General features: G+C 38.5%; 1 protein-coding gene and 1 pseudogene across 2 annotated transcripts; one reads left to right on the forward strand and one right to left on the reverse strand.

Moving 5' to 3' along the window:
* The first annotated feature begins 765 nt into the window (after positions 1-765).
* On the forward strand, positions 766-8,340 carry LOC145785299 (ileal sodium/bile acid cotransporter-like; annotated as a pseudogene). The gene is made up of 6 exons (XR_014291154.1): positions 766-961; positions 2,317-2,452; positions 3,530-3,648; positions 4,913-5,001; positions 7,018-7,116; positions 7,934-8,340. The product of XR_014291154.1 is annotated as an ileal sodium/bile acid cotransporter-like (transcript).
* Positions 8,341-11,960: 3,620 nt separating this feature from the next.
* On the reverse strand, positions 11,961-18,623 carry LOC145785661 (uncharacterized). Its single transcript, XM_082597346.1, has 2 exons — positions 18,450-18,623; positions 11,961-13,487 (listed from the first exon to the last, which is right to left on the reverse strand). Exons 1-2 carry the CDS (start codon positions 18,579-18,581, stop codon positions 13,155-13,157), a joined length of 465 nt encoding a protein of 154 aa, XP_082453472.1. The 5' UTR covers positions 18,582-18,623; the 3' UTR covers positions 11,961-13,154.
* Positions 18,624-19,058: the final 435 nt, after the last annotated feature.

Consider the following 19,058-nt stretch of genomic DNA (forward strand, 5'->3'; position numbering starts at 1 on the left):
TTTAGTAATTCCGGACCGGACCAAATTGGAATTAATTAGCAGGTGGGCCTATTGACAGTGGGTTTAATAAGCGGGGACTACTGTATCAAATTGCCGAAGTGACTATGTGGAATTTTGTGGCGTCACTTTATATCAGTCAACGTTCAATACCTCTTTTAGCATGGACTTACTTTTAGACCTGGGCCTGTGATCTTTACAGAATTTGGAAAATATTGAAAGACGCTGGTAATAAAAATGCAGCGTACTGGTCGTTCTCCTCTAAAGAAAACAAACAAGGCATCAGACAACAGGAAAATTTTTCCAAAGAAAAATTAGCATGTCATCAAAAAGTTAAGGTGTTCTCGAAAAGACCCTTTCGTTACTGAAAAGTTATTGGAAGGAAAGAAAAAAAAGTTTAAAAAAGTTGCTTTTCAAGTATCGTATTTATTCGTTGTCGTCGTGTAAGCCTCTAGGGCCGAGGGTCCATTCTTTTACCACCCCAGATTCACGATGTTCCCGGACTAAGCTAGAAGGTTACTAGAGAGCAGCCAGTCTTTTGTTGCATCATCCATGACACGCAGACCTTCCACTCCATTAGGTGGCTTAAAGATGGTACAATCATTGATGATGTTGTCTGCGGTCTGTTCCTCAGCACCACGTTCATAAGTAGAGAAAGAAGCCATTCCCTATTGATGCATGATTGGGCGGAAAAGCCCGACGCCCTTACGGAAACGGTAGAGAAACACTCAGGCCTATCTTTAGAGTGTCAGGCCGGTGGGATATGGGATGAACGAATGGAGTCTGGTGGTGTTTCACTTCCATCGTATTTATTACTACCCAGAATTGTCAATTCACAGAGTCATCATCGGCATAGGAATGATAGGAATCGGAGCTACGGTCCACTACAAGACGCTGTGGGGCTACATGAAGAAGCCTAAAGCTTACATTGTCGGGGTCTTATTGCAGCTGATTGTGTTACCGCGTAAGTGATTGCTGTTGCTATAGTGCATGTGATTTTTGTTTGTCGTATCCCGGCTTACGCCCGGTGATTGAAGATTTAGATTAAGTAGACGGGAAGGCAAGGAAGCCAATCTTCGTGTCCACCTTCAGGCATGCCTTTAAGTGTCTTACCAGAGGCGCAGCCGCATGCTTTTGAGCGGTGACGAACCGGCATCCTTTCGAACGTCGTTCTAGGGCTTTCATCACTCGCATGTGATAGGACACCGTGAAACAAAAGACTTTGGAAAAAAAATTGGGTAAAGAAATTCGCTAATATTGCGCATGACTAGGAAACTGTGTTCCGAAAGCTAGTGCAAACCGCTATTACCACAGCGAACTAGCAAGATCAGGTTAAAACAGGTCGTTAGTATCTACACTTGTGAAGTAACAATGGTCATACTGCTATAGCCTATGAGCAAAACTCAATTTATTGCAAAGAAATATTATTTGAAACGAAATATTATAAAAAAAAAAAAATTTTGCTTCAAAACAAATGGGAGCAATTCCCAACTGTTTTTATTTTTGTTTCTAGTAGTCCTAAAGGAAAAGCTACAAACCTGTCGATATTTGAAGCGACCTGAGCAATTCCTCATAAGCAACTCAAAATGTTCATAGAAATCATAAATCTAAGCAAGACACGACCTACATTCAAACAAAACGAATACGTAAAAAGCGCCTGTAAAAACAAATCAGTTTTATTTTTAAACAATTTATTAGTTTGGCTTATTTTTTACCATCCCAGCAGCAAAAGCAACAAATGCCAAGAGACCAACGGAGGTCTAAGAAAGTTGAACCAACAAAACGTATATGTTATATGTGCTTGAGATCTTAAAATAATGCAATAAGTAAAAATATTTGATGGTATCGCAAAATCAAGTCACAGTTAGTCAGAAGCCTCTACAAGTATGAAACACTACCAGGAATGGTTATTCCTGGTAGGCTTTGTCAGTCCGAGAATGTCAGTCCGCTTTGTCAGATCTCGGACTGACAAAACCAATCAAGGCTTTGTCAGTCCGAGAATAAAGATTCAAATCCAACCAAACCACTAAGAATACTGAAAAGTTTAGGTGTTCATCAGGAATATTATCGTTTTTTGCAGTTTAATTTTGTATTGTGCTATTGTGATTTAAAGTTCTAAGTTTGTCAATGTTATTTTGTATGCTATTTGCTCTGAGTATGCGCATTGTCGTGGTGCGCGAAACGTCAGTCAGGCAGTAAATCAACTTGTATGTTTCTGCTGTTACTTCCACCTTTACCAGAAGAACGTTACAACTACTGCTATAAACGTAGTTGCAACCTGATATGCAAATACAGTATTTGACTGGATTGTTGTTGTAGTATTGGCGTGGGCTCTCATAAGAATCTTCTCGATGCCATTCGGGGAGGCTCTCGGTGTCTTCATCCAAGGGAGCAGTCCAGGAGGAACCACAAGTAACTTAGTGGTGTACTGGATGGGTGGAATCGTGGATTTAAGGTGATGGTTTGCGTCGGAGCTCCAGAAAGTTTTTTTTTTAGGTTATTTAACTTATTATGAGCAAGCATGCAAATACCCACGGCTGTGAAGTCGGAGTCATGGAGTTGGAGGATTGGCGTGTCCTGAGTCGGAGTCGTTAAAGAAAGGCCGACTCCTATGTGATACAAAACGATGAACATAATAATAAAATTTTGTTTACAGTCATTTTTCAAAATATTGTTTTTCGTTCTCGTATTGCGCTTTAAAACTTTACCAGAAAATAAACGTGTTTGTCCTTGACAGTTTTTATCACGAACAATCTAGAAACTATGAAGCGAAATAAATTTTCTGTGAAGTTATAGTAGTTGGCTTGGCCACTTTACCTAAAAAGTCCAGTTTACTCAAAAGCTAATGAACAGAATAAACACCGACCGAGCATAGATATCTCCAAAGAGTAACGTAGCCAGATGAGGAGAGGGTTACTTTATACTTCCTCTTTTGAGACGTGTGTGACATCACAATAATTAGATCAACAGTAGTAATAAGTAATATTATTTAATATTTTATTGATTCAATGATTGTGATGTGACAATGATAATCATTATTATTACTTCAACTACCAGGATAACGCCACTCACTTTCTAGGAGAAGGCGACTTTGTAGCACTCCACCATCTGCACAGACTATTGTGTCCGAATAAAGGAAATTAAAAACTATCGAAGGATTTTGGACTTCATTCAACCCAAAATCAGTTTTTCAACATTTTCTTGTCAGCCATCTAAGTAGTAAAGCTCAAAGTTTACAGACAATGCTTTGAATAACAGTTTTGCAGACAGAAACAAAAGGATTGTTCACAAATTTTTGCACAATGTGCAATCGCTTTAAGCAAAAGAAAATACCAATGCATCTGCGGTTAATTTGCAAGAGTTAAAATTGTAGCTATTTTTTACAATGTTATGCTAAACTTGACAAAGGTAGTAATTATAATTTGTTGTCACATCTAACATTGCTCTCTTACTCTATGGTAACGATGTCCTGTGTTGCTAATTCTTAATCTTCTTGTCCAAGTTTAAAATTTTCCAATTCTTTTTTATCCAGTATTGCCATGACTGTTACCACAACGTTGCTGGCTCTAGGGATGATGCCATTGTGGCTCTTCATTTACTCCACGGGGGAAAATCTACCTGTAGAATATCAAGTTTCTTACGATACTCTGGGTGAGGAAGTGGTAGTTTAATAGTCTTTGTATTTGTAAAGCTTTTTTTACGTTTGTATAGAGCAGGGGTGGAGAACCTGCGGCCCGCGGGCCAAATGCGGCCCGCGTGACTGTTCCATGTGGCCCGCGTTAAAATTGGGCTCCTTGTTTGCAAAAGTGAAATCATTTGAAGCTAAACTACATCTGTAGGAAGTACAACTTGAAAACAATAATACCGCACATTTCCCTACCTTGCAAGAGCAAAAGCCTTTTACAACAACCAAATATGCCCATGTGTGTGTCAATCTTATGGAGACATTTAATGCAAGATTTTTGGACATAAAAAGTAAAGAAATGGAGTTAGATATTTTTGCCTCTTCTTTCAATGTGATTGCAACTGATGTTCCTAGTAACTTCCAACATGAAATAGTAGAGCTCCAGAATGACTGTACGTTGAAAGCGATGTACCAAAACGTTCCACTGCTCAACTTTTATCAACGCTACATAAATGCTGATGACTTTCCAGTCATGCGGAAACATGCTTTGAAATATGTGTCTCTGTTTGGAAGCACCTACCGTTGCGAGCAGTTTTTTTCCAAATTGAATCTAACAAAAGTCGGCTTCGCTCCAGACTGACTGATAAAAACCTGGAGATGCAGTTAAGAGTTGCAACATCTTCCGTGTCAGCAGACATCACACGACTCACCAAAAATAAAAGCTTTCAGCCCTTCCACTAGCTGTGAAAGTGAAATAAATCATTGTCTACTTCGCTACATTTTTTATCTGTAAATAAAATTTCGAATTTTTTAGTGATCGGCCAATGTTCATCATGCCAATGTGGTCGGCCAATGGTGGTCGGCCAATGTTATTTCTCATTTTATGTGGCCTGCAATACTAAAAAGGTTCCCCACCCCTGGTATAGAGTATAGACAGTGCGCTCCACACAGACTTCATCAACCTTTCCTTTGATGCGATATGTTATCAGTGTACAAACATGTAACGAGTCTTAACGTCTTAATGTTGAACGTTTTATTAGCGTTTGAAACTTTTTTTTTTAAATTGAAATGACAAGAATTTTTTGAAATTACTTAGATTTTGAACAGTATTTGTTTGTGGAGTTACCACTGTATAGGTTGTCACAACACTAAACCCTTTTGAAGCACTTTGCTCATTTGCCTACAGAGGGGCTTGAACCACCATCGCTTGATCTTATAATTCTGCCAAACAGAATTGGTTCGTGGACGGGGTTTGCTGCAAATTGGTTTATTCGCATTTTGTTTCAACAGCTATTTCTCTTGTCGCTCTCGTGGTTCCATTGTTCCTTGGAATGGTCATCCACGTCAAGTTTCCAAAATTAGCTGAGAAAATTTCATTGGTAGGTCGTAGCCCTCGTTTGCTGCTTGTTTGATTTTTGAGTAACTTGAACATTTTGAATCGTAATCAATTGCCGGGTTTTTGAAGAAGTCTTCCTTGTTGTTCGAACGTAACTCGTCTAGCCCGTACCGGAGCAGGCTTACCCCCTGACACCGAGAGCAGAGTGCTCAGCGGTTTCAAACGACGTCGGAGAAGTACGTTAGTATCCTAAACCCACTCCTCTGCTGGGTACCAAGCAGGAATGAAGCAGCTGTTACTGTCTATCCTGCGTGATGGACCAATTCGTGCATTTCATAGGTCGTAGCCAGCTGTAATGCGCATATTGTGTCACTGTCTTTGTTGTCAGTTGACCGATCAGTTCGGATCGGTTACTTCGTCAAAGAAGTAACAAAAATGGAACTTCAAGATTCCAGAACATAATCGGAAGCCAACCTTCGACTCAGAGATGGCACATGATAGTGAACGAATTGTCACCCTGTGTATCAGTCTTCCAATGTATGTGCATGTGGGATAGCCTCCCAAACATCATCCATCACTGCAGGCCCGTAATTATACATTTTAGGTTGGGGGGGCTCAAAAGCTGTTTGCGAAGTAAAAGGCTATGCACATAACCAGTGGCGTACGCAGGATTTTCTCAAGGGGGGGGAGGCATTGAGAATAGCGTAGCAGGAGGGGTTTTGACGACCGGCGGGCGAAGCCCGACGGCGTTTTCGCTTAAGACGACACCCAGCGGCGGGGGGTCTGGGGGGCCTCCCCCGGAAAATTTTGAAAAATTACTTTGAATTTGGTGCATTCTGAGAGCATTTTCAACAAAAATGTGGGTATGAATATTCCTGTAAAATGGTGCTGTCAGGTGGCATAGCAAAAGGATAAGATCATGTTTTCTTCGGCAGTTTTCGGAAATAAAGCTAAGTCTCTATGTTTTCTTGTTAATTCCTGGCTGAGATGTTTGAATGTTTGGTATTGGCAAAACTCGCTCTTTTAATGCAGTTTTGTTTAAAATTAGGCAAGTTTTTTTTAGATTGAAAGCATCATTCCCAAGCATAAAGAGACTGAAAGCATCATTCTCAATATCGTGACGTCACACGCGTGCCAAAGTGGAGTTGTAACCCCCAACTTGGCTATAAATTGCCCCCCCCCTTGGCTACGCCACTGGCCATTGATATCCCAGACGTCTTCATGATATCCCAGTATGGTTTTAGTTTAGACTTTATCCATTTCTCTCTCACTAATCACTATAATAGGCTTACAGAACACTATGCTACATTGGCATACCTGGGGTGGTGTAGGTGGATTGGGCCATGTATTTCGTATTGGCTTAGTTTATAAAACAACATTGTTACAGTAATTGCTTTGACAGAGCAATGCAAGACATATTAAATGCCTTAATCTACGTGGTTAACTACTAAAACATTTTGAAGGGTGGGGGGGGTCCATGGCCCAATGCCCCCCCTGCGTACGCCACTGCACATAACATTTGTAGTTGCAATGAGTCTAATTTGCGGTTTTTCCGGCAAAGGCACGGCATATGTTATAAAGTCACAAGGTGCTAGATAGCAGTAATTTCGAATGATTGGGATAATTCCAGCCAAAACATGGGTAATTCCAGCCAAAATGATTGCAGAAGAGAATAGATGCAATATTTTTATGTATCTCTTACTTTGAGCTTGGGGGGGCATTGCCCCCCCAAGCCCCCCCGGCAATTACGGGCCTGCATCACTGCCCAATTTACAAATCTTAAATGGAAATACCAATCTTACAGCGCTTGATAGCAACACATCCAGTGCCTGGATGAAATAACGTGACTGCCACGATCTCATACTCAAGGAGAAGATAATGGTTATCGTTGCAGCTTCGATTGAGCTTAGATTCAGACAAAATATTGTTTCAAAATGGAGAATACTAAGCGTTTCCTACCGTTGTAAAGAATTATTACACCTCTATCAATAAATCTTGTTGTTGAAATGCTCGCAAATCAACATATTTTATTGATTGATTTGTTACATTTTCTTCCCAGGCGTTCATCATATTTGCATCTATCCTAATCCTCATCATGATAATTGTGAGGAGCATAGTTAGCAACGTATCATGGGTGGTCACCTAGAGACAAGGAGTGGTAGGATTGAAATTGCTTTTTGGAGGGTTTGGTTTTGCAATGTTAGCAAGGTTACGGCCAACTTTGTTTCTAATCATTGCAAAATTACTGAATATTTATACGGTTCCATTTTAACCACATAAAGGGGATGTTGAGCTACACTGTTGAGCAAAATTTTTGTTTCATCTCAATGTTGCGTGCAAAGTGCTATTTTGAAGTATTCAATGCGATTTGAACCCGACAGAGAATACGTAGATCGGCGTTTCTCCACCTACAAGAAGTGTTAATACATCAACCAACCAATTGGTCAAATGAATTTTGTTTCTGTGACAAGACATTTTATCATTATCATCATGTTTAGCCTGTGGTGGTTCATTGATGAGCGAAGGTCTTCCCCTTTTCTTGCCAATCCAATCGATCCTGTGTTTTTATGTACCAGTTTGTTGTTCCACATTCTTTGTCCATCTCGTCTCTCCATCTCATTTTTGGCTTCCACAGGACCTACTAGTCTTTTATTTTAAGTATTGTTGTGGGTTTGAAATAATATGTAAAAGAATATTACGCTTCTGAGTAATTTGTCGGCTGCGTTGCCGAGTGGTGAGAGCGTCTGCGCAACGTTCGAAAGGACGTGGATGCGGCACCGCTCCAGAGCACGCGGTTGTGTCTCGGCAAAGACACTTAATGGAAAGCCAAAATAAGAGGAGCAGCTGACTCGAAGACTATATGTCACTTCGTTGCTTCCTGTCGTCTGTTGTATCGCATCTGTGATCGCAGTGTACCGTATGTTATCGCAATGGGCGCAAATAAAAACACGATTATTATTGTTTTATATTTTTAGGTTGCAGCCATCATGCCCCTGATGGGTTTCGTCCTTGGGTACGCAGTGACTTTTCTTCCCGGACTTGAAATTGACGGGAGGATGAAAAAGACGATTTCTATAGAAACAGCTCTCCAAAATGCACAAGTGGCTTCGGCTGTTATTCAACTTTCGTTCGGTTCAAACACTGCACTGTTGGAGCAGATGCTTCTGTTTCCGCTTCTCTATTACGTCTTCCAACTTGGGTACTGCGCTATTTTTACAGGTATTTACGTCATCGGGATAAAGAAAGGTTGGATTGTTGTAGAAGAAAAAGAAAATCATCTTCATCCCAAAAATGAAGGAAGAGTTTCCACCACGTCCAGCCAAAAGGTCTGGGAGGCAAATCCAGGATTTGTAGAGGACATATGAGGACATAATTAACTAAAAGATACATTATGTTTTACTTCTGGTGTCGAAACTTGGTCGTCTATCCTGCCGCAGATTTAACGTTTTGTAGACTATTCCAACCACTGAAGTGGGAAGTAGAGAAGAAGTATCTCTCCTGTTGAAGTTTTTTTCACTTATTTTATGGTGAAGAATTTCAAACAGCTTTTTGTATTATAAACTTTTTATCAAAAATTTGAACAGTTTTGTAAATTTGTTCTCCGCGCGACAGTGCATCCGATGTAATTTTAATGTTAATTATTGACATTGAAACCAGATACAGTTGCAGCTAGCATTTAGGTTACTCTCGGTTTGTGATGACGTAAGGGCACATAGGTAACGAATGACGTCTGTGTTACAAAGGCGCATGACGCAGTGCTGGTTTTTGGAGTGTGCAAACCGTGCGATCCAAACAGGGTCCGCAACTTACTCAGAAAATGCAGTAACTTTTATCGTTTCCAATGGAAAAAATTCAATTCGATTCACAAGCAAGTACCGCTATTCTTGAAGTCAGTTGCGGCTTTAGGGTGAGGCAAGTGCTGAGATTGTCGCGTCGGGTCACCTTTACACGCTTTCATGCTTTTAGGCCACCCACGACATTTCATCATGTGCCAAATAATTAAAACATTGCACTGTGACAACAGAATTTCATTTTGTAGCAATTGAATTTAAATAGAATGCATGTTACGTTCAATACAAAACCATCGCTATTATGCCATTATTATAATATATATGTAGTTTTAAAACTAAACATTTAAAGGGCCCGGATTTTTTAAACGCCATGTATCAAATCACTTAATATTCTATGAATTCAGGAAACTTCACTCTTGTGAAAATTTAAATGCAATAATTTTACAGTAATATCCATACCCAAATTTTTGTTGAACATGCTTTCTCAGAATGCATCAAATTCAAAGTGATTTTTCAAAATTTTCTGGTGAAGGCCCCTCAGACCCCTGCCGCTAGGTGTCGCCTTCGGCGAACACGCCGTCAGGCTTCGCCCGCCGGCCGTCAAAACCCCCCTTCTCCATTCAAAATACCCACCTACGCTACTGAATTGGATCATTGTCATTGGGGCCCGCAAAGCTTATTCCGCACAGGGCCCGAAATACCCTAAGACCGGCAGTGCATGACGCAACAATAAATCAACAAACCGTACAATAACGTATCAACACATGTTTTTATTGAGTCAAAATCTTAATTCAATCCTAATGTTTAAAGAAACCTGATAGACAAGGAAAGGTGACTCCTAATCTTAAACCAGGTCTGTGGAGTCAGGTAAAAAATATATACGATTTTGACTCCAGCTCCGGGATTGCCAGATTTGTTTTAAAGTTGCCAGATATGTTTAATTGTTGAATTATGGAAAAAATGACCAGTAGCTTTATGAAAACGCAGTGGATTAACGTTATAACGTTATAGTATTGCATTGGATTAACGTTATGGTATTGCATTGATAGCGTTTTGGTGTTAGGTATTATTCTTTTTGTGCAAGCACCATAATATTCAATTATATTAGCCTACAAAGTCGGAACAGTTTTCAAATCCTGCCAGTTTACGATTTTTTATTAATATTTAGTTGAGTAAACGACAGTTTGTTTTTTTATTGAATAATATCTAAACCTAATCCAAGTAGGCTATTATTCTGTTTTAAATTTGAAAACCGACGTAGCCTATATTATGATTTAAAAATATATTTAATTCTAGAGGTTGTATTCTAAACTGATGAGGTGATTTTAAAATTAAAACTAACAGGCAAATACTTATCTTTTCTGTTTAAATTTTAAAGCTCAATGAAAGAGACCAAGAAACAAGATTTTGAAACAAGACTGCAAATATTTGTTTTTTGTTTTTCAACGTAGTCAGAGTCGTATTTTTTACCGACTCACTCCAACTTCGAATAGCCATAATCCTTCCAAATTTAAGACTACGATTCCACAAGTCTGCGTAATAATAATGTTATGGATTTATGTATTGTCGCTCCACAGCAACTAAGGTCTTTTAGCGACAGGGTTCATGTTTAATTTTATATCAGATTTAGGATGCCATCACATTATTACCCGGCTTATCCTCACTGCGTTATGCAAGAAAGAACACAATCGGTACCGTTTTTAAAGTCTTCGGTTTGACCCGACCTGGAATCGAGCTTAAATCTACCAACACGAGAGCTGAAGGCGATAACCACTCGGCCACTGAGCTGGTTACAGACCTGCTTAAAACTGGTATCAAAGTTAAACGACGAAGTCACGTAGAAGGCACTGTAGTTATGGAAAGACAAAGTTAAACGTGTATTTCCTCACAAGCCTAATGCCGCGCTTTCAGCTCATACAAACACCAGCATCACGTTTACCAGTTGATGCAAAATACTAATCCTTTTTCTGATTACAGGCTAGATCTAGCCTAGCCAGCAAATACTGTTTTGGCATTGAGACAACGTCTGCAGACATTGAATTGAGTATTGGCTGACAAACTGAGTTTTTAGCTGCAAAAATAGCAATACTTTTTTTTCTTTTTAACCAATATAAAACACAATGTTACAGTTTGACAAGTGATAAGACAAGACACTATATCCGTTGGCTACTTTTTAAAAATCTACGAAATGTAGGCTACTGCGTTTGTTTTGACAGAATTTATGCATGCAAGCTATTGAAGCATTGATAAGATGTTCATGCAATCGTTGACTGTGCGTAGGTCCAAAAGTTACCAGAGCTATAGAATGTGTCAGTCAATAAGTTCTATAAAAAAGGTGATCGGATGCTTAAAAGCAAAATTTGGAATTATAGCTAGCCTATCTATTTAGGCTTCTAGCAAATCTAAAACCATATGTTGCTTTACTTCCTTGCGTTCAGTAGCAAAAGAACTACCTCGTAAGAAATGGGTGAAGCTCAATCGCTTGCAAACTGGAGTGGGCCATTTCAATGGTAACATGTTTCAATGGGACCTCGCCGACTCACCATCTTGTGCATGTGGCTAAAATTTCCAGACTGCATACCACATTATCAATGCCCTGTAAACCAGCCCAAATATAGATAGTCAGGGCCCCAGGATAGACCAGTGGACCTAAAAGCGCTTGATAAACACACAGTCCATTGGCTGCTACGCCTGGGTTTAACAACGTGACCTGTGGCGCCCTCAAACGCATGAAGAAAAAGTAGAAAATAACTTTCAAATTGCTTAATTGATTACAAGCACTGACCTTAGTCAACTCTTTTACAGCTACTTATAAAGTTACATTAGATCTAAGTTGAATAAACCACTTGAAATGTTCAATTTTTGAAGGGAAACACGTGTCTCTGGAGTCTGGACCTGCATACTGATTCATTTCCAGACCGCGTGTACGCAGCCCAAAAGTTACAGCCATCTGAACTGATGTAACGCTTGGAAAACTATCGCCATATCAAGAAAAAGTGTTATTGGTGTTTTTTGTTTCTTGAACAACTTAGGCTTCTTCCCATGGATGTTGAAAGCATCTTAAACTCCAATGAATTACCTGGTTTTAAAAAAGTCGTCGTTGTTGGAACGCAATTCGCTCAGCCCGAAAGGGAGCGGGCTTACTCCCCGATGGAGAGCAGAGTGCCAAGAGGTTGCGAATGACGTCAGGGAGATAGGTTGGTATTTCATTTGTTTTCAAATTACTACGTTTGGTTAAGAATCAGCTTAAAAAATTGAAGACATCAAACCATGGGCACCCCAGCATCATTCTGCTTTTCAACATAAAGATATATTGTTTTATAGAAAATCTTGCATTGTAAATCATTTATGTGGTAAATTGAAAATAAATGTTGGCAAACTTTTACTGAAGTAAGTCGTCAAAATATGTTGATCAGTAGCCTATGTGATTGATTTTGATGATACTGTATCGACCTTTTATAGATGTTTTGCCTCCATCAAATACGTTCATAGATCCACACCAAAATGTATTTTCTTTTCTATATTGTAAACACGTAAACAATGTATGGCTTGCATACAACACAAGTAAGTGTGAAGACACTTACACGTAAAAGTGATATCATAATCTCAGAAGTAATAACGAGAGACAAAAGTTCTTTCAACATATCATGTAAGAAAAGGTAAGACAATCTGCTCAATAATGGTTGGCTATTGGGTTGGTAAAGTAACAGTAGGCTAAATGAAAAGATGTTGAAATTTCGTTAGTTACTATAGTTATATAATCACTTTTATGACATCACATCTGCAAGTGGTTACAGTATTACGTCACTGACATAGCAAATGAGCAACAATGCGATCTAAATGACAACACAATGACTGATTCATATCTGACATAGGCCTACAATCATCTGTCGTTTCAAAAGGTAAAATGAAAAGCTAAAACCAGGTTTATGCAAAGGGAAAGCAAATATACAGAATTGCAAGAAATTGATAGATAGCTAAACCTACTCTGGTTTTAGGAGCAGAAAGAAAACAGTATGTCGCAAAGAAAAGCCTGTAACATTCAAAACCGGGATTTTGCAAATAAATTATCCTTTCCCTTACTTATAGGTTGCTGGCAAGTTGTGTCCATTGGGCCAACCAGAGCGAAATACTAGGCTACTAGACCGCAAGTGACACGTGTTGTTGGTGTGTCAGTTTTATATCAATATTGTCTTAAAATCCATTTGAAGAAGCAGTAGATAAAGCAACAACTGTGTCTTTGTTGGTGAACAAAGGAGGATTCATAACGTCATCACGAAAACCGAGCGCTCTGAAATAGCGTTTACATCTTGAAACCTTTGGAAGTAGCCACGAAATATTTGGTGTCTCATGGTGGAAACAAGATCCTGGCACTGCTGTCAACCAAGTTCTCTCAATTATTGAATTACGTTTGCTGCGGCGTCTCAAATGTTTCGTGTTCAATTCCGCTACCCTCCGATTCGTTTCGCGAGAGACTTGACACGGATGAATGATCTTTTCGACGTGACAGACGATGATGTGAGGGCGAGTGGCTCTTGCTTGAGAGCTTCCTTCTCAGAGTATTCCTAGCAGCTCTAATGGATGACGATATTCCTGATGAAGATTTCTTGCAGTTATCGTGGTCCTTCTTGGTCGAGTTCTTGCTGGAGTTGCTGGGGGTGGGGCTTGGTACGCGTTCGTTGTTACCTTCTTCTAGAATAGCGCCATCTGACGGCGAGAAATTCTTCAGTTGCGCTTTCTGCAAAAAATAAAACATCTTTACAGCACAATATAATGAGAAATGATTTGAATGAAGCATTCTACAACAGATTTACTATCACACGCAGCTGGTCTCTACAAATATGCTCTGATGTCAACATCTTAGTCTGTAAGGCTAACTTGATAAACAGAATATCAATTTATAGATTGGCGTATCTTTGAATCGATACTGTATCTAAAATAAATATGTTACGCACAACGACAACACAAGTGAAAGCACGAAGATGCTGAGTGGAAAACATACAATAACTATAAATATCTGGTTGCTCTGTTGGAGTGGCACATGATTTACAGAATGTTTATCTTCAAACTGAGAAAGCCTCATAGGAAGCTTAATGCTAACAGTTTGGCACAACTCAGGGCCGTAGCCAGGGGTGGGGGCTGGGGGGGGGGGGGGCTTAGGGAGTAATCGACACCCTAAAATGTTGTCTTGTCTTCCAAAAAATGGGCTTTCAACGTTTTATTGGCATTGTATTACATGTTGAATGACGTTTCATAAGTTTCATAAATGTTTGGCTGCATTCAATAACTTCTTCATTCAAGCTGCATCACTAACACACCAGCGTCATAAACCCATGGCGCAAGCACAATCACCGAGGTTGGAGGTGGTTGCTGCTTGCACTAATCTCGCTCGCCTGTACGGAAATGTGCCGTCCAACAAGATATGCCAAGATATTGGAAAATGTTTTCTTTTCGTTTCGAATTCAGAACGAAACGAAATTACGTTTTTCGCAATACTAGGACAGAAAGATTTGTTAGAAAACAAAACAAATTATTTTGAAATACTTTTCTTTTGAAGAGTCATATGTGTTAGCCGATATTCGTTTATTTAACTGTTTCGTGCTCTCAACTAAATTACCGCATGCATATCTACGTGAGTAGGTCATAATGTTAAACGGATAAAATGTTAATTGAGAAATCAATAAACGTCAGCGCATAATAGATATCAATACAGCACAGCAGTTCAGAGTACAAAGAATTCTTTTTAAAAACGTTTTCAAGCAAATCATGTCACAATATCAAACAAAGGCGCAATTAAGGGTTGGTCTATTAGTTCAGTTATGATAGTTTTATGATAAATGTTGCTAAAATAACGTAATGTAATGTATATTTAAGAAATTATGTCAGTAATGCTGAACTGGCTTGGCTTCCTGCTAAATCTGTCACAAGATTATTACGTCATAGATGCTGTTGTGTGTTGGTTTGGGTTGGCGCTTTTCTAAACATTTTGTTAATCAAGGGCAGTGGCAGTGCCATTATGAAAAACAGAAAAAACTAAACAATACAAAATCTGTTTGATGGGTACTTTCAAAAAGATGAAACGTTTCTTTCTTTTTGAACCAAAGTTTGATTTTGGGGCAAGCCGACATATTGGCCAAAACCACTAAACGAAACTGAATCATTGGTATTTGCGTATCTGGTTCTACAAGTGTTGCTACTTTTGTAGTGATGATGTAAAGCTGCAGTGCGATACAGACAAGCGTGGGTTTGTGTTGACCAAACATTGGATGACATTGTGTGGTGTGATATCAGATTGCATTTTGTTAAGTAGCTATTTATGAAAAACCGTTGCTCATTCATATTTTGTTGATCTAATGTTACTTGAGGCTTTTGCACTGTTAGATATTGTACTTTTGAATGTAATTACTTCAATATAATTCTTTTATTTTCTTGTAAAGTTGTTAAATATACGTAAGTACATATAGATTCTATGTGAGAAATACTAATAAATTGGCCTTTTGTTCTCAATTGTTGTGATGCTTTACGTGGAATTAAACACTTACCTAAAAGCAAAATCGTTTTTTGTACTGATGCAATGTCCTTAGACGTTGAATCAATCAATGTGAAAAGAAGCAATTTGGCTAGCTGGGTATTCAAGGAAATTAATCTGAGATTGCTGACGCGGTTGTATAAAGTTTCAGCGATTATTGTCACATTTAGCATTGTAGGTTAAATTACTGATGGTCTTAACTTTCAAACACAATATCTTTGCTAATCTATCATACAACGCTTTGTTACTCTAAGCACGCAATTACAAAAGTATACTTTTGTCACTTCATCAATGATGGTGTCTAACTGCATCGGTGCTCATTATGACGTGTTACTGCATGCGTGACGTTGACATACTTTTGTTTCGACAGACTCGATCACACTAACTACACAGCAATTGCATGTGGTCAACATTATCGTGAACAGAAAAATAAATTTTGAGCGATTTTAACATGAATTCACTCTGTCTTCGACTTCTCAATATAAAAAAACGTAGCGCGCTCCCCCTTTGGGCTGGGATCATCAGCAGTGCACCTCTGATCCATGCAAAGATGGGTCTCAACCACCACTGAAACCCCTGTTCCCTTAGTTTGTCCGCCCATGACTGGGCATAATTGCAATGTTACTCAGTTGCTAGTTGGTCTGTTTCTGGTTGCTCATTTTGACGATGACAAACACTTAACATGGCTACATGAACACAATTTACATCAAATGCAATTACTATTCACTAAAAACCTTAACAGGCATTTTGCCTGACGAAAGTATAAACAATTTTTTTCTTTAGATTTTTTGATTAGAGTAATTGTGAAAAAACTTCCACTGTTTCAAACAAGATTTTCTGATGAAAAAACACTTTTGTTTTCAAGTTGCATAATTTCACCTTCACAGCTTTCGAGATAGCACAACAAGTGATGTAATACTTGCTTTGCTGAGCTATGATTTAATGGCAACAATCAGCAATCACAATCACCGCGACGTACATGCATTAGTTCTGATTAAATAAAGTGTAATTAACATGACTTCATAGGTCGGCATCTATTTTAAATGCAAGAGTCATAAAAGTGTGGACCTTTTGAGATTCATAGTAATCTGTGATGAATCAGATTCATTATGACCTCACACTTCTTTATCTCAAGTTGTTTGAATCGCAACAGTGCAGTGATAGTTTTCAATGCATTGGTGTTACTGTAATCAAAGAACAAAGAGCCCAAAATGCAGATACTGTATTCATCTTCACTGAAATCTTTACTGCAAATGAACATGTAGGGCAGTATAGTTTTCGAAACGTTTGTTTGCTGAATATGAGTTTAGTATCAACATTTTGGGCTCTTCGCTCTGGGAACGTTCAAATATTACGTAACGCTTTTTTTTCCGAATTTTTGACCCCCCCCTCCCCCATGTAACGCCAACGTAACGCTTTTTTCAATTCCCCCCCTCCCCCATGTAACGCTTTTTCACTACGAATTCAGCACAAAAACTACCATTCCGTACTCGAAAGCGTTACGTAACGTTTTGCTTGAACCCCCTCCCCCCCGATGTGACGCTAACGTAACGCTTTGCATAAACCCCCCCCTCCCCCTCGAAGGCGTTACGTAATATTTGAACGTTCCCTCTTTGATTCGATTAACCACTTTGCTCTTGATGTTACTGTTTTCACAACTAATGGGTGAAAATTATTCTCTACTGGTGTACTTGTAAAGTATTTGACAAGGATACATTTATTGGCCACACAAATGTTTAACACAAAAATGCGTAGGTCTCTTTTTGGCGCAAAATTATTTATGATTTTGTTCCGCTGCAAAATAGATTTTCTGTGAAAAATTACATTTACACATATTGCCTTATATTTTAATGCAGGACGTTTGGTGAAGCAATTCATGTTTATGCAAATTATTTAAGGTGTTTAAAAACAAACGCAACTATCGAGAAGGATTGTAGTATGAGAATATTCTTTTAACTAACTATGCTAATAACGTTATTAAAAAAAAATAGACAAATTTTTAATCAATAATTTGGCTTCTGACCACCACGAATATACAACCAGGGGCGTTGAAAGGATACTTTGGGCCCGGGACTAATAAGATCCTTGGGCCCAAAATCAAGACACTTGTAAGTAAAACGAAATGTGTTCAAACAATACGCGATAGTTTCGTCATGTTTTCGGCCACTTGGAAAGGATACGGCCCCTAAAATCATTCCCTGGCCTGCGTCTAAAAGTACCCCCTGGTCCACTCTTTGTCATCGCTACTATATGTAACTAAAATGATTGAATTTAACCAACTATTGAGTGCAATCTTTGAATTGCGTCAACAAATATGTTATGATGTCATAGTCAGTTTCGCTTTCCCACTCGTCTTCAATAAATTTGTTGGTATGTTTGACACCTTTTCCGAAAAGAGAGCTAATCTTGCAACAGTTTTTATTACTACTTGTTTCTGCTTTAAAAAGTAACATTGCATAGATTTGTCGTGGGGTATTTTGTTAATGTGCACTCCATTGTGCAGTTGGTGGCTATTTGTGCAGCTATCAGAGACCTAGGCATTAAATTTTTATTGGCCAAGACAACGGAAAATTTATTTTTACTACAAGATCAACCTTTTCACTAAGAAATATCAACTTTGTTTTGAAACTGAAAAACACTCTGGCTTGGAAATTGGAATGTTTACTTATTCGTAAGTTTTGCATAAATTCGTTTGTTTTCGAATCAATTAAAAGGTCAAGTTTCGCTTCGAAACAAAAGTTGAGAACTTTCAAAACAATTTTGTGTCAAACGTTTTGTTTAAAAGTTTCTCAACAACATTTTTAATGAAAATACCAAATTAACAGTCTTACCCAGACAAAGCAAACCAACTGTTTTTTTACGTTGATTCAACGTCTGCAGAGGTTGAATCAATGTAAAAACGGTTGATTTGCAGTATGGGTAGTAGGCTAACAACGTCAATGAAGGCAATATTTTTCGGTCCTGTCCAAGTTTGTAAAATCCATCAACAAATTTTCAAGCTAATGCGATGAGAGATTTCAAAATTATTAATAAAGAAAAGGTCACAATTCACTTTTAGGTCACACATAAATGAAATATAAAGTCAAAATTGCAAGAATTTAGGTCAAAAAATTGGTTGCATTATTAATTACAATTAGACTTAATTATTATAGTTTATTATTTCAACCTTACTTGTTCTTCAAAGTTTAATATCATGTCTTCATATTCCTGACCTAACTGATCCAAGGTAGTCCCAACCTGGTCAGCGAAATCGCCAAGTAGCTTTCCATCCCACTTTTGTCCATTTACATGTACCTGCGACATTCTTGACTAAGCTGTTGTTCTGTTGATGCCTTGCTCATACTGCGCTGGTTGTCGCTTACTATGGCAGTCACACAGCAGGCGGTTTGTCATTCTATTCTTCCTTTTACGCTTAATTAGAGGAAGTGTTGTAAAAAGAATAATATCACGTTGTTTTAATGTTCATTTGCGTAGAATCAGCGCAAACTGTTGTTTTGTTTTATGACTGCCGTTTCGCAAAACATTAAGACATGCACCCAGCACGTGAGGATATAACGAAATATTTGACATCGTGTGAATGGAACTCCAAGCTTTTAAAAGTTGATAGTTTGCAACAACTCAGATAAAAAAAAATTGTCATTTTTACATTGATTCAACGTCTGCAGACAAACGTAAAAATGACGGACTTTGCTGTTTGGGAATAACATTTTTGAAGTGTAGACGTGAAACGCGAAATGCTTTTTATTTTCAAAAACATATCTCAGCTGTGTTTCTCTGCAG

The sequence above is a fragment of the Aplidium turbinatum genome, chromosome 16 (genome assembly GCF_918807975.1).
Source record: "Aplidium turbinatum chromosome 16, kaAplTurb1.1, whole genome shotgun sequence".
In the NCBI taxonomy this organism is placed as follows: Eukaryota; Metazoa; Chordata; class Ascidiacea; order Aplousobranchia; family Polyclinidae; genus Aplidium; species Aplidium turbinatum.

Excerpts from the sequence above, each read along its gene's own strand:
- LOC145785661 (XM_082597346.1), bottom strand. The coding sequence starts at position 18,581 with ATGTCGCAGGTACATGTAAATGGACAAAAGTGGGATGGAAAGCTACTT. Across the intron at positions 13,488-18,449 it reads TATTAAACTTTGAAGAACAA|AAAGCGCAACTGAAGAATTT; the intron begins GTAAGGTTGAAA and ends TATTTTTTGCAG.